General features: G+C 37.5%; 2 protein-coding genes across 4 annotated transcripts in view; one reads left to right on the top strand and one right to left on the bottom strand.

Annotated features, from left to right (window-relative positions):
- Positions 1-15,873, bottom strand: part of cdk14 (cyclin-dependent kinase 14) — a 230,623-nt gene that overhangs the window by 53,394 nt on the left and 161,356 nt on the right. For all 3 annotated transcript variants that reach the window (XM_051132266.1, XM_051132268.1, XM_051132269.1), the window contains 2 exons: positions 6,612-6,675; positions 1,514-1,562 (listed from right to left, as the gene is read on the bottom strand). In XM_051132266.1, coding sequence (XP_050988223.1) covers positions 1,514-1,562; positions 6,612-6,675 — 113 coding nt within the window. The remainder of the gene's footprint in view (positions 1-1,513; positions 1,563-6,611; positions 6,676-15,873) is intronic.
- LOC127179021 (tripartite motif-containing protein 16-like) lies at positions 11,614-15,826 on the top strand. Its single transcript, XM_051132265.1, has 6 exons — positions 11,614-12,268; positions 13,806-13,901; positions 14,001-14,234; positions 14,613-14,772; positions 14,913-14,960; positions 15,189-15,826. Exons 1-6 carry the CDS (start codon positions 11,690-11,692, stop codon positions 15,704-15,706), a joined length of 1,635 nt encoding a protein of 544 aa, XP_050988222.1. The 5' UTR covers positions 11,614-11,689; the 3' UTR covers positions 15,707-15,826.

Below are 15,873 nucleotides of genomic sequence, written 5' to 3'. Positions count from 1 at the left end.
AAATGTTTACAATTATCAATGTAATCAATCAAGTGAGTAAGGTGATAACTATTAGTTGTTGTTCTTTTTACTCTATTCACCTTAATATTATGAATAATAAGACCATATATTAACTTTTAAAAATTAATTTGTCACACTGAATAACTGTTTATATAAACAGCAAACAACAAAATGTTATTGCTCAGATATTGCTCTTTCATAGCTCACAGATATATTTAGTTTATTTTATTAGAATATTAACCTCATGTCAGATATTTCTCCTAAAATTGGGTAAAGAAATAAAAAAACATATAAAACATACTTAAATGGGTTAATAGTCTTATAGTCTTTGATTTAACTGAGCACAGTTTAAGACACTGTCAAGATCTCTTCTTTTCAGGGGAAATAAGGTGATTTAAGGGAAGACACTGCAGGCAAAAACACTGTTTTTTCATGCACCTGTCAAGTTTTGATGCTTTTTGGTTTTTCATAAACTGTGTTTTTAGACTAGTAGAAAGAAAACATCCAAAATACATTAAGTGTTTCTTCTATAGCCCTTTATCTATTTGTGTCAGTATATTTCCATAATAATACATAATTTTAAACACTGTGCTCTAAAAAATGAGTTTTTTCTCCAACACTGATCCATAAATCTCCACTTCAGTAAGTTAGCACTCACACACACCCAACTTTGCATATTTTATTTTTATTTTACAGAAGGATTTGTTCATATATAATTTGCTTGATTATATAAAACATTTGATTCCCCCCAAAACTGTGAAATTAAAGTATTTTCTGAATTATGAAGTGACAAAAAATGAGATCCCTCTGAAATGAATCCCTCTGTAAAAACATTTGACTCTAACATGTCACAGAAATTAAGAATTTTGAAATTGTTTGTACTAGAATTGTATGTAATTTTAAGTAAATTAGCACATATTTCATTAAATATATTTAAACCTAACATTGTAATACAAAAAATGTTTGCAATTATTAATGTAGTTATTTTTTTACCCTATTCACCTGCAGTGTCTCGCCTTAATATTATGAATAATAAGACCATATATTAACTTTTAAAAATTAATCACACTAAATGACTGTTTATGCAAACAGCAAAACAACAAAATGTTATTGCTCAGATATTGCTCTTTCATAGCTCACAGATATATTTAGTTTATTTCATTAAAATATTAACCTCATCTCAGATGTTTCTTCTAAAACTGGGTAAAGAAATATAGTAAACAATATAAAATATATTTAAATGGTTTAATAGTCTTATAGCCTTTGATTTGAGACACTGTCAAGATCTCTTCTTTTCAGGGGAAATTAAATTGCAATTTGCTGTCATTGCTGTCTAGTTAAAATGACTGTGATATAGAGAAGATCTCAGCTGATTTTTGACAACAAATGGTGAGAAACCTACAAGAAATAGACATTACAGTATCTAAAACACACTTTGACATTCACCCAACAAAAACCTGCTATAAAAAAAAAAACCCACACGCACAAAACCAAAAAAGTTGGGGTCACTTACTTATTCCAGGCTTGTCTGAGTTTCTTGGGACTGTAGACAGTGAATCGATCTGCAGGTGAGACACAAACAACAAATGAAGAACTCAAACTCATGATGCTGCAGTGAGATTCAATGTGTTTATATTCTCTCATTAACAGCAGAAAACATGCCTAACATATGTTACACACAGAATACTAGATTTATATACATAGCATGTCAAGTTGCATCAATGCATCACTGAACAGTAGTGTTCAAAAGTTTGGGGTCTGTAAGATTTTTGAAAAAATATATTTTTTTTAAAAAAAGTCTCTACTGCTTACTAAACTTACTGCTTGCAGCATTTATGTGATCAGAAATACTGTAAAAAATCAGAAATATTTTACAGTTTAAAACAGCTGTTTTCTGTGTGAATATCTGTAAAATGTAATTTATTTCTGTGATCAAATCTGAAATTTCAGTATCATTACTCCAGTCTTCAGTGTCACATGATTCTTCAGAAATCATTCTAATATGCTGATTATTATCAGTGTTGAAAACAATTGTGCTGCACAATATTTTTGTGGAAACCATGATACTGTACATTTTATTTTTCAGGATTCACAGATGAACAAAGATCTTTCTGACCCCAAACATATGTTTGCAGTATAGTTTCAGTACGTCAGTATGTTATTCTGAACTCAGTCTCTTTGTTCTAGATGTCGATTCATTAGTTCGGCCTCCTGTGGACTGGATCAATACGCACCATCCGCTCGGGCATTCAGGTATGAAATGTGTCGGTACACACAAACACACAGATCACATTTCCAATCAATGCACCTTATTTAATGACCTGCAATTGAACATACCACAACCGATCTCTAACACTTCCATCAGCAGTGAGTGTGCATTAACAGCACAAAGAAACAGCATTTTTCTAAGCAGAAAACACTGATCTGCTCTCATACAGGATTATATGACATCTCAGCTGCTCATAGTGCAAAAGTGCAGTAAACACTGCCCTCCGCTGCTACAGCTCTGAACTACACCAATGCAATTATTAACACATACTGAGACAATCCAGCCAAAACCACTGTTCTTTTTCTGGACAGAGATTTGGAGCTTTTCATAGCATGTCTTTCAGTCTAGCTGAACGAAAACATCCAAAATACACACTTGAGTGTTTATTTTATGACACTTTATCTATTTGTGACTAGGCTTGAATTTTTTCAAAAGCTGTGAACCAAAATGTACAGTTTTACATGTAACGGTGATACTACACACTAACAGAGCAGAGAGGGTGTCTAATGGAGATTTACTGAAGGTTTCACTGGGACGCTTGTGGCTGCAGTGATGCTGTTTTATTTAAGGTCACCTTGAGGAATATCAGAACTGGAGGATTGGGAGTGTTTCGATCGGAACGGCTCTGTATCTGTGCTCTGATCTCACACCTGAGACCATCAGATCTTTATTAGCGTAACGGTTTATTCTGAAAACAGGCTCGTTAGGCGTCTGTCTCTCTCTGATGATGTCAGCGTCACTGGAGAGGTGTTCAGCAGAGGGCAGTGTGTCCTCACAATGCAACACTAGTGCACTGCAGACTACACACTGAGCTGCATTAAACTGTTGTCATGTGACCTCATCATAATGCATGTTTAATTTTCTAATTATCAACATAATTTATATGTGATATACCTTTATAAATTGTATTTATTTGCATTTTTATCTAATTTTGTGTCAAAGGCTGTCAGTCTGATCAAACAATGACAAAGTATAAATTGAGAATAGCAATACTAGTCTTACTATTATATAAAGATAAGAGTTTATATAAAGTAAGAGTAGTATGATAGCATTTTATAAAGTTCAGAATAACATGCATCACATACTAGTTTTAGCATGGGCTAAATGTGGGTGGGTCATCCTCCCCCAAAAAATTAACATGACAACATTACAAAAGACGCCTGTTTAAACATTTCCATTGCTGTAAGTGGTGAAGCGAGTAATTTGAACCCCAGTTCGCTTCCGCCTATTGCCGAAATTGTTCTTCTGACTTTTCACATCTCATTTTACATCCAAAAGGCATTTGTTTTTAATAAAAATAAAATTGAAGGAAATAATCGAAAAGTTTGAGTAAAGTATCGTGTAGGGTTAGGTGTATTTGAGCAGCAGATACGCTCAGATGCTTTGTTTGCTGTGTTTCGGGAGTGCAGCAGGCGCGAATAACTAGTGAAAACACAAAATGGAGTTTAATTGACATACAGTGGTGTAATGCAGGTTACACCCAAGTATACTGCGTATACCCACTTCTTTATCAGTCGGCTTTGCGTAGCCTATACCACTTCTAAATTCCCTCTGATGCGCATCACACAGTAGTATCATGTATTAGTCAAAATCATGACAGTCCACCAGTAGCGAATCAAACTGCATGTGAATAAATGCAAATATTCCCTAAACACAGCAGTGTAGACAGCGATGCGGTCAGGACTGTGGCACCCGCTTTCTTTGAAATATGTTTGATGATTGCACCTGATGCACCCGCTCCATCCACTCCTCCACCCCAGATGCTGCCTGTTCATATGTGTGAGCATAGAGCTCAATCTATTAATGCAATGCATTTAACTTGACCTTTAGCATTCTTTTAGTATTGTTTATTTCCTATTACACTGTTTATTTATATTCTGAATTAACTTTTTTTTTCACTTTAATTTTAGTTTAATTTTAGTAATTTTGTTAAATGTGTTTGTCATTGTCGTATTTCTATTTCATTTAAATTAATTTTAATTATTATTATTTTTCAGTTTTAGCTTAGTCTTTGCAGCACTTTTAAGCACCAAGAATGTAAATACAAGTTAAATTTTGTATGTAATATTAATATTTTATTTCAGCTTTATTTAATTTACAAAAAGCAATTTTTAATAGCTTTACTTCACAATAATATAATTTTCAGATACGTTCTGTACTCAAAGTTTATTTTTAACCTGTTGAATGTTTATATGTGATGCGATCTGGGAAAACCTATCGGATGTCAAGCTGGGATGTTTTCAGAAAATTCGAAAAATAGGTTTAATGTAAATTTTTTTGTCAAAATTAGGTTATTAAATTATTATTCTATAGCATCTTGTCTATCATCTCTGAAAATATCTTGGCAAAATTCACTTGTTTAGTGCAGAAAAATAGCCATTTATTGCAGCAAGCAGAAATGACTGTCTTTCTCTTATGCTAAGAATGCGCTGTGGATGAGGGGCTTTCCCTGAACACCACAAAACTAATGGACTAATATTATCAACATGCATAAAAGGTTAACATTAGTGCTGTCTGTCAATCAATAAAGAAAAAAAAAAATACACATTTTTCTGTAATTAATCATGATTAAACTTATATTTATATATTGTCATAATTCCACACTGAACCTCCAAATTATAAGATATAAATAAAAAGAATAAAATAAGATATTTTAAATATGCGTTTAATAGCATCTTTTAACCAAGTAGGCTAATATTAATGAAATATTGATACCAATGCTACTACTGGTGCCTAAATGCATTTTCCCTCAATCTGACCTGTGTTGCCACCTTGTGGACAAACTAATTAGTGCAGAAACAATTCAAGCCACATATGTGACCTGCGCATACTTCTCAGTCGGGCCGGATCAACATGATTGACATGCTGGATTGGGCCTGTGGGCCACCAGTTGACTGGGCCCTGGTTTAGAGACTATGCCCATGATGCTCACACCCAACAGAAAACTGATGTTACTCTGTTTGTGTAATGATGCAGTACAACACTCCTGACTTGACAGACAGCTCTCGCTAAACCCGTTAAGTGAAAGTGAAAGCCGTCTCACTTTAAACCCGTGTTTCTCAAAATTCCATTCCTGAAAATCATAGCTATCAGCAACTTAAAACAGCCATAACTTTTGTTACGTTCAAGCTATGGACAAAATAAAAACCGGTTTTTAAGGTCTTCATAAAGACCTTAAAAACCTAAAAAAGGTCAAATTTCACCATGTTTTCCTAGATCGCATCACATATAATTTGGTTAATTTAATATATATGAGTGCTGCAATCTCAGCTCACACCATTCTAAAGCCATACAACAGTCTTGCACCTTAAAATATGTCAGATTTGCCATCAATGACAATCATTCGAGAGAACCAAACTCTACTGATATCAAGCCTGAAGGAATGCATCTTAAGATGCCAAAGTTAAATATCACTATGTTCATCACAGATGCTATCACATGTGACCTTGGACCACAAAACCCAAGTAACACGGTATATATTTGTAGCAATAGCCAACCATACGTTGTATAGGTCAGAATCATTGATTTCTCTTTTATGCCAAAAATCATGAGGATATAGAGTAGAGCAAAGATTACATTCCATGAAGATATTTTGTACATTTCCTACCGTAAATATATCAAAACTTGACTTTTTTGCCCCCTTCAGATTCCATATTTTCAAATAGTGGTATTTTTGCCATATATTATCCTATTCTAACAAAACATACCTCAATGGAAAGCTTATTTATTCAACTTTCAGATGATGTGTAATTATAAAAACATGCTAATCATATAAGACGTGCGGTATAATACATGAGTGCAGTCAAATCAGATATTTTTTGTGCACTTGTTCAAATTATTGCAAAAAATACTTTCAGAAGTAGCAGTTACTTTCTCTAGTGCTCATATGTGTGCTGTTTGCTGGTTGTTAAGTGAGATCTGTATGTGTGTGTGTGTGTACCCGGTATTTATCATGTTATAGGGACCAAATGTCTGCACAAGGATAGTAATTCCAGTAAATTTTGACCTTGTGGGGACATTTTAGGTCCCCATGAGGAAACAGGCTTATAAATCATGTTTTTTTGAGAAAGTAAAAGTGTGCACAATCTCCTGTGATGAGTAGGTTTAGGTGTAGGGTGATAGAAAATATGGTTTGTACAGTATAAAAACCATTACGCCTATGGAATGTCCCCATAAAACATGTAAACACAACATGTGTGTGTGTATAAATGTGTTAATGAGCTCCTAGAGCTTGTCTGCTGGCACACGTCACACCTCTTGAGTCAATTAGGGACGTACGGGACACCTTCTCAAAGGGCACGTCAGGATGAGTCATTTACAGTCAGATGAACAGGACGTTTACCTGGTTTGAAGTGCGGGAGAGAGTGAACACCTGGCCACGTGTCCTCTGACGGCGTCCCCAAAACCTGCACACAAACACAGAGAGAAAACACTCAGTACTTCACAGAGAAAATAGCTGAAGGGCAGAGCAAAGACAGAGTCTGATCAATCTCAGAGGAATATATCGCTCCGGTGGATACCAGCAGGCCACAACACTTCATTCACATGGGTTTATTAAGCACAAATGTGTATGAGTGTGTTTAGAGCAGCAGTGCTGGCCAACAGCAGGAGCTTACTGAAGTCTGAAGCTTGTAAAGAAAAGGACTTGATTAAACACTGTAATCACAGCTGTCAGACTTGATTAGCCGAACAAGCTGTGACAAGCCAGAACCTCCTCAGAGTGTGCGTACCTGGTATTCCCCATGTTATATATATGTCCCCCACAGGGATAGTAAAACCAATAAATGTTGACCTTAAATCCCTAAATCTGGACAGTCTTCGGTCCTGCAGTACAAGTGTAATAATTAGGATCCAGTATTATTGCATTTTTGCAGTGTTTTCCTCCTTCTCTTGTATTCTTTGCGTGTTTGTCTGAGACTGGCATCTTGTAGACATTTCATTATCAAGATTCCAAATTCCTAGTTTAACTTAATCTGGTTTAAACACACCTAAATCAACTAGTCAATCTTTACTTTTAATTTAATAACAGCCAACTGTGTCAAAACTCAGCTCGGTAGGAATTAGGCTCTACAGGAGCAGGAATGAGGAACCCACATTACAGATCTGAAAACAATCTTTTACATACATCACTAATACACAAAACCAGAAAAGTATTTAAACTCATCAGTGCAGGGAAAGAGACACCAAAGTGTAGTTGAGCTGTTGTGTGTTCGTGTCTCTGTATTCATGCTGCAAAAATGGCAGAAGCCAGATTTTCTCAGGATGAGTTCACATGTCCAGTGTGTCTGGATCTCCTGAAGGATCCAGTGGCCATTCCTTGTGGACACAGTTATTGTAAGAGCTGCATTACAGGCTGCTGGGATCAGCAGGATCAGATGACAACAACTTATTTGTTTCAAGATATTTTATGTTTAGATATTTCTATTTTGCGGGAGTCAAGTGAATCTTTTATTATTGCGCATCACACACACACAAGAGTCTCTTCCCGCCCGCACTTCCCCGTCTGTCTAGCGCCGCTCTCTATTGCGTTGGGTCCCGCGGGAGTGCAGGTCCCTAATCCACTGGCACTGGACTCGACAGCAGAAGTTGATGCGTTGCTCTCTGCGCTTGGTACTTTCTTGAAAAGTTTTACCGTAGTCAGGAATTAGTCATGTAGTCAGGAATTATACTTTTGGAAAAGTCTGAGTAAAAAAGTTATGTCACAATGACACAATAACAATAGATGCAAGTAATCTTAAGAATGATCTCCTCCACTGTATTGTGCTGCGATGTAGCACCGCGTTCTTCTTCTGAGGTAAATTCTGGGTTATTCCTCTTAGCGTGTCTTCCAGAAATGAAAAGTAGCTGAGATAAACTTGATGAATCTTCACATTTGTTTACGGAGGTCATGTGGGCGTATACATGTCCGTGTGTCTCACATGGATGCTTAAAATTTGAAAAGTGGAGTCGCTTGTGGGTATAATCATATTAGAAATAATGAGTTTAGACAGGAAAAACTGGAGCTCAGGTTGGTTTCATATGGATTATTTTATCACGGAATATTTGTTTTCAATGTGACTTCATTTAAAAGTAGACATTCCAAACTATACATTTCTCGTGTCTGTGTTGCAAGTATTTGCTGAGATTCAGGTTGTTTTATTTACATGTCTGTGATGAAAGGTGACAGAGATCGAGATGGCAGAGAACACACCCTTGTTTGTAATACTTTTATACTGCTTTTTATGGTCAGTTTTTGCTATTAATACCTCCCGTTGTACTTTTATTTGCTTGTTGCATGTTTTATACTGTTCAGAAGTAGGTAGGTTTAGGGAAGGGGTGAGGTTAGGTGCTCCAAAATATCTATGAATATAGATGTATATAAAATGATTTTTTCAAATGATTCAAGTGACGCATAATGCAAACTACAAGCAATGGAGGACCCGGCACGTCCAAAAGTGATGCTAAAGGGGTACCCTGGGTGTCAAAAAGAGACGTCACGGGGTCCTGACCAAATGTCATTATGTGACAAGTTGGGAGTGCAAATGTGTTGGTTCACACAATTTAGTGCCCATAGTTTTCTGTGACATTTACTATCATCTGTTTGTTCTGCAGCACCAGCTAAATATAGCAGCACTAGCTGAATTATGGCACAATAACATCTTTTCTCTTCATGACATTAATGCTGCAGCTGAACTTATTCAGAATAAATGTGTGTAATAAATCCTCATACAGACAGTAAGATCAGTGTGTGTGAGTCCTGCTGAGTGACAATTTGTTTTTGTGCTTTCTCAAACTCTGTTTGTGTTGATCAACATCAGTCATTTAGTTTTTAATTTAGTGTCATTTTAATGTAGTGATTTTTGTTATTACTATCAAAATTATTTTTCTATTCAAACGATGATGGTTAAAAAATCATTTTCATTATTCACCTTATGTAGACCTTGTCTTTTTCAGTGTTTTGTGTTCTCTCTTCCAGTGTCGTGAGGTGCTATTTTTATTGTCATGCATTTAATTGTTAACTGTAAAATTCGTTTACATTTTTAGGTTACATCTTAATTTGTGTTAAGTGTTAACAATAAATCCCTTGTGATGTTTGCACAGGCTACTGTATACAGGCCACCAGGGCACCATACAGACTTTATATTAAAGAATTTGAAGATTTTTCTATCTGAGGTAGTGTTGGCTGCAGATAAAGTCTTAATAGTGGGTGACTTTAACATTCATGTTCGTAATGAAAAAGATGCATTGGGATCAGCATTTATAGACATTCTGAACTCTATTGGGGTTAGACAACACGTCAGGATGTATTCATTGTCAAAATCATACTGTAGATTTAATACTGTCACATGGAATTGATGTTAATGCCGTTGAAAATCAAATCGTTGTTGCAACTATGGTAAAACCATCACTTCTACCACAAAAGACTTTGCAAATAATCTTCCTGACTTATCTCAATTCCTCAACATATCCAGCAGCTCAGAAAAACTTGACGATGTAACACAAACTATGGATTCTCTCTTTTTTAGCAATTTAGATATGATTGCTGACAGCGTGGTACAATGAGCACACTCGCACCCTAAAGAGAGGAGCCTGGAAAATGGACCACAGCTGGAAGAAAACAGAACTAGAGGTATTTTTTACTGCATGGCATGATTGTACCCTATCCTACAGAAAAGCATTAAAAACTGCTAGACCTGATTACTTTTCATCTCTTTTCGAAGAAAACAAACATAACCCCATTCAATACAGTGGCTAAATTAACTAAACAAAGCATACTATCAATACTATTAGAAATAAAATTTTAACCATGCAGCTGTCAGCTACAGTATCACATCAGATAGTGCACCATAGAACTCCTGAGGAACAATTACACACATTCTATACTACAGGAGAGGAAGAACTGTATGAACTTGTTAAATCATCTAAACCAGCAACATTTATGTTAGACCCTATTTCTTCTAAACTACTAAAAGAGGTGCTTACAGAAGTCATAGGGTCTATAGCTTCTAACTATTATTAATTCATCAATTTTATTAGGATATGTCCCTAAAATCTTCAGACTGGCTGTTATTAAGCCTCTCAATAAAAAAACATAACCTGAACCCAAAAAACTAGTTAATTACAGTCCGACCTCAAGTTTCCTTTTCTGTCAAAGAGCCTAGAAAAAGGTAGTATACGCACAATTATGTTCCTTCTTAGAGAAAAATTGTATCTGTGAGGATTTCCAGTCAGGATTTAGACCATATCATAGTACTGAGACTGTTCTTATTATAGTTACAAATGAACTGCTCTTATCATCCGATCGTGGTTGTATCTCTCTATTAGTGCTACTGTATCATAGTGCTGCATTTGACACTATTGACCACAACACTCAAAATTTATGTTGGCATTACCGGTAGTGCTTTGGCAAAGTTCAAATCATACTTATCTGGCCGCCATCAAATTGTGGCAGTGAATGAAGAGTTATCATATCGGTCACAAGTGCAGTATGGAGTACCTCAAGGCTCTGTAATAGGGCCATTACTGTTTACCCTTTACATGTTACCCTTGGGAGATATCATCAGGAAACATGGTGTTAGCTTTCACTGTTATGATGAAGATACCCAGCGGCCCGGTGAAATATACCAACCTGAAAAACTAACAGAATGCATAGCTGATATAAAAAACCGGATGGCGAGTAATTTCTTACTACTCAATTCTGAAAAAAAACGGAGGTGCTAATGATTGGACCTAAAACCTCTGCATGTAATAACCTAAAATATTGCCTAATACTTGATAGCTGCTCTGGCAATTCTTCGTCATTAGTTAGGAACCTAGGTGTGCTATTTAATAGCAATCTTTCTTTCACAAGCTACATTTCTAGCAGTTCAGTGTTTGAGTGTTTGTCTGAGACTAACATCTAGTAGAACAGGGGTAGGCAAATTCTGTCCTAGAGAGCCAATATCCTGCAGAGTCTAGCTTCAACTCTGAAAAAAACCTCACCTGCCTATAGCCTTAGTATTCCTGAGGACACTGATTAGATTGTTCAGGTGTGTCTGTTTAGGGTTGGAGCTGAACTCTACAGGACAGCAGCTCTCTAGGATTGAACTTTCCTACCCCTGTAGTTGAAATATAATTATCAAGATTTCCACTTTCCACTTTCCCGAGTTTAATTTGATTTGAATTTACTTTAAGAACAGCCAAGTGTGTCAAAAAGTAAACAGTAAGTAAAAAAAAAAAAAAAGTAAAAAGTAAGGTGTGTCGAAACTGAACTCAGTAGGAATGAGGCTCTACAGCAGTAAGAATGAGGAATCAGCTTTACAGACACGAAAACAAACCTGTTTTACACATGTCACTCAAACACAGAACCAGGAAAGTATTTAAACTCATCAGTGCAGGGAAAGAGAAAATAAAGTGTAGTTGAGCTGTTGTGTGTTTGTGTCTCTGTATTCAAGCAGTAAAATGGCAGGAGCCAGAATTTTGGTGGATCAGGATGAGTTCAAGTGTGCAGTGTGTCTGGATCTCCTGAAGGATCCAGTGACCATCCAGTGTGGACACAGTTACTGTAAGATCTGTATTACAGACTGCTGGGATCAGGAGGATCAGATGAGAGTCTACAGCTGCCCTCAGTGCAGACAGACCTTCAGTCCAAGACCTGCTTTAGCTAGAAACACCATGCTGACTGAAGTAGTGGAGAAACTGAAGAAGACCAAACTTCCTGCTGACTGTTACGCTGGAGCTGGAGATGTGCAGTGTGACGTCTGTACTGGAACAAAATACAAAGCCGTCAAGTCCTGTCTGATGTGTCTGAACTCTTACTGTCAGAATCACCTTGATCAACATGAGAGTTGGTTTAAAGGAAAGAAACACAACTTGACTGATGCCACTGGACGACTGCAGGAGATGATGTGCCAGAAACATGAGAAGATCCTTGAGGTTTTCTGTCGCACTGATCAGAAATGTATATGTGTGCTGTGTACGATGGATGAACATAAAAACCACAACACTGTATCAGCTGCAGCACAGAGGACAGAGAAACAGGTATTTAAAAGTAGACACTAACGAAATATTGCTGAACTCTCCTTGTTAAAGTGCTCCTACTATGCCTTTTCAAATATGATCTTTCATGTAGTGTGTCATGTAGCTGTATGTGAACATAAACTATCTGCAAAGTTGTGAAGCCAACAGTGTATGATAAATAAAGTTACTGTCTGTCAAAAAAAAAAAAAAGAGTCGGCTCACATTTGCCTGAACGAGTCGTCAGGAATTCAAATCTTTTTCTGTTACAGCCATACGTCACAAAGTAACATATTTGCATAACGTCCACCCACGTTCTACGTTGCGAACAACTTGCCTGCCCACAAACAGTAAAATTTCCACGTAGTTTACGTCACATGGAAATTTACACGTACATTATACAGAAGACGCTGTATCCTATGCTGTGAGTAAAATTATTTTATATTCACTTCCAAAAGATGAATCTACAAAGATTGTATTTTCTAGCGAACGTTCAAAATACGTAGTTGTGTATGTTATGTTGTGTAACAGCCCTGCACATCTTGCTAACCGGCTAAATCACCCTTTTGTAGTTCTGTTGTTCAGGTGTGGATCCACTGTAGTCTGACAATTTGTGATTGCTGCAGCTTGACTGTCTGTCTGTCTCATTAGTTGGAGTAAATGATAAAGGATTGCGCACGAAGCGGCTTTCACACAGAATGCGGAAAGCGCTGTGCTATGAAACCCATTTGTTTTAATTGCTTCCGCTGCACAAGGACGACTTGTTTCTGCCTCGACCAGAGCGTGCACGCCACAGACAAAGTTCAAACGAATTGTTCAAATGAACTCTTGCCGCTATGGTCTGAAGGGCTGCACTGAACTATCCCTTTAATTTTTGAACAAACAGGGGCCTGCGCAGCGCTTTCTGTGTTCGGTGTGAAAGCCGCCTTAATGCATTATACAATGTTGAAGTTTACAACACAGAGGTGTGCCCGGTTCGCTTACATAAGAAAATTGCGAGCACTTTCCACGGTAGTCTGTGCTAACTTGTCGATCAGCCACTTCAGCCGTTTCATTGTCAGACTGTGGCTGGAATTGTTATGGTAAAGTCGATGCCATCTTTTCTATGTATTGACAAGTATCCAGGGCTGCCAATCAGCAGGTAGATCAATCATAAAGGACTGCTCCATCTGACCAATCACAGCAGTGAGGGCTCACGGAAAGGAGGGGTTTAGAGAGACTGATTCTTCAAACTGCTTCGCACAAGTCACTTACGAATCATTTAGAAATGGGGTCAAATTAAATCTATTTAGTTTTTAGTTTTTTGACCTTGCATACATGTAAACCTGTTTTGGGAGTCTATTAAAACAATATTAGCAACCTTTAAAATGGCATAACAGGAGCACTTTAACAATTTTTTTATAATTCGTGCGAATTATTATGATTATGATTGTAGCTAATCATCGCTTCTGGAGTTTTAACCTACAGCCATTAGTTATCAGCTCTACTTTTAGTGGATTCAGATGATGATTTAGTGTCAGTAGTTTTCTGTCACATTCACTATCATCTGTTTGTCCTGCAGAAGCAGTTGAAGGAGACGCAGAAGACGTTCCAGCAGAGAATCCAGCAGAGAGAGAAAGATCTTCAGCAGCTGAGAGAGGCTGTGGAGTCTCATAAGGTGAGTCTGGAGAAGAAGAGAAGTTTGTCTCAGTCTCAGTTCAGACTCTCTTGTCTCTTTCAGTCCCACTGAAGCCTGAATCACTGTGTGTCCTAACAGCGCTCTGCACAGACAGCAGTGGAGGACAGTGAGAGGATCTTTACTGAGCTCATCCGCTCCATTGAGAGAAGCCGCTCTGAGCTGATACGGCTGATCAGAGATCAGGAAAAGCGAGCGGTGAGTCGAGCTGAAGGACGACTGGAGCGACTGGAGCAGGAGATCAATGATCTGAGGAGGAGAGACGCTGAGCTGGAGCAGCTTTCACACACACAGGATCACATCCAGTTCCTGCAGGTAACAGAGATCTAGAAGTTCTAGTCTAGAAACATTCATTTAGTCCTTTTCGCTGAACACAACAATAAAAACAAGACATTTGATTGCTTGTGCAGCCGTCTTTCTTACTTGTGTCAGAAACCAACAGGTTGAAATAGACATTTAAGTTGTAAATGAATGATAGGGATCACTTGGAAATCACATTTAGTTTTAGTGTAAGTGGCAAATACTAGAATCTGTAGCTCTAATGTGATTTAATGAATATGAGAAGAATGAAGCTGATGTTGTGAAAGTGCTGGATTGAGGAGTGATTAAAGATCAGTCAAGTCAAATCTGATGTTGGTGCAGGTTATTGGGTGAAGTGTGGAGCTGATGAGTTTTGATTTCTGTTTTCTGTAGAGTTTCCAGTCTCTCTCAGCACCTCCTGAATTTACAGATGGAAATGATGATTCCTTTAGTTCTCTCTTCTCTTCTGATGATCTGAGAAAATCTGTCCATCAGCTGAGAGACAAACTGGAGAATTTCTGCAAAGAGGAGCTCAAGAAGATCTCAGACAGAGGTAAAGTCCTGGAGATTCATCTGCTCTCAGAAACGAGTCCATCATCATCTCATATCATGGAGAACATCATATTAGAAATGTGTTAGGAATGGATGCAGGATCATGAGAATCACACTGTTCATGTCTGTTGATTTCCACAGTCACATTCAACAACATTGTTCTCTGGACCAGGAAGGATTTCCTACAATGTAAGTCAGTAAGAAAACAAGAAGAAAAACTCACTGAGTGTGTTCATGTTCTTCCTGTAGAAAGTGAAAGAAGAGTTTTATAATTGATGATGTAAATGATGATTTGCACAGGATATCTGCTCATCTGTACTGACACACTGATGATACACTGAACATGAAGAGTTCAGCTACATGAAAACATCAAACAGATTCATAATTCCTTATTCTGATGTGTTTTATCTCCATCAGATTCACATCAGCTCACTCTGGATCTGAACACAGTGAATAAACTCCTCCGTCTGTCTGAGAACAACAGAGTGATTACTGTCATTGGCACAGTCCAGTCGTATCGTGACCATCCAGACAGATTTGATGGTGTGTATCAGGTGTTGTGTAGAGAGAGTGTGTGTGGACGCTGTTACTGGGAGCTGGAGTGGAGTGGAGATGTGTATATATCAGTGTCATATAAGAGCATCAGCAGGAAGGGACGGGGTAAAGAGTGCGTGTTTGGATGTAATGATCAGTCCTGGAGTTTGATCTGCTCTCCCTCCAGATACTCATTCATACACAATAACGTAGAGACTGATCTCCCTCTGAAGCCCATCAGCAGTAGAATAGGAGTGTTTGTGGATCACAGTGCAGGAACTCTGTCCTTCTACAGCGTCTCTGACACAATAAGCCATATCTACACAGTCCAGACCACATTCACTCAGCCGCTCTATGCTGGGGTTAGTTTTTCTGTTGGATCATCAATGAAACTGTGTTGATAATTCAGAATAGACTGGCGAGAGATTCTACCAGTGAGATGTTATAGAGTCTCTTCTTCTCTTCCTTTACTGCAGCTGAACTTCAGTCAGTGAAAGAACATGTCAGAATAAATGTATGTTATAAATTCTCATATAGACAGTAAGATCAGCATATGTGCCTGCATCCA

The sequence above is a fragment of the Labeo rohita genome, chromosome 16 (assembly GCF_022985175.1).
Source record: "Labeo rohita strain BAU-BD-2019 chromosome 16, IGBB_LRoh.1.0, whole genome shotgun sequence".
NCBI classification, from domain to species: domain Eukaryota; kingdom Metazoa; phylum Chordata; class Actinopteri; order Cypriniformes; family Cyprinidae; genus Labeo; species Labeo rohita.
Note: the sequence above shows the minus strand (reverse complement) of the source record. Positions and strands in the feature narration are given on the sequence as shown.

Bases quoted from the DNA above. Each gene is read 5' to 3' on its own strand.
- LOC127179021 (XM_051132265.1), top strand. From the start codon at position 11,690: ATGGCAGGAGCCAGAATTTTGGTGGATCAGGATGAGTTCAAGTGTGCA. The intron at 13,902-14,000 runs GTGAGTCTGGAG...GTGTCCTAACAG, and splicing joins AGGCTGTGGAGTCTCATAAG to CGCTCTGCACAGACAGCAGT. The intron at 14,235-14,612 runs GTAACAGAGATC...TGTTTTCTGTAG, and splicing joins ATCACATCCAGTTCCTGCAG to AGTTTCCAGTCTCTCTCAGC.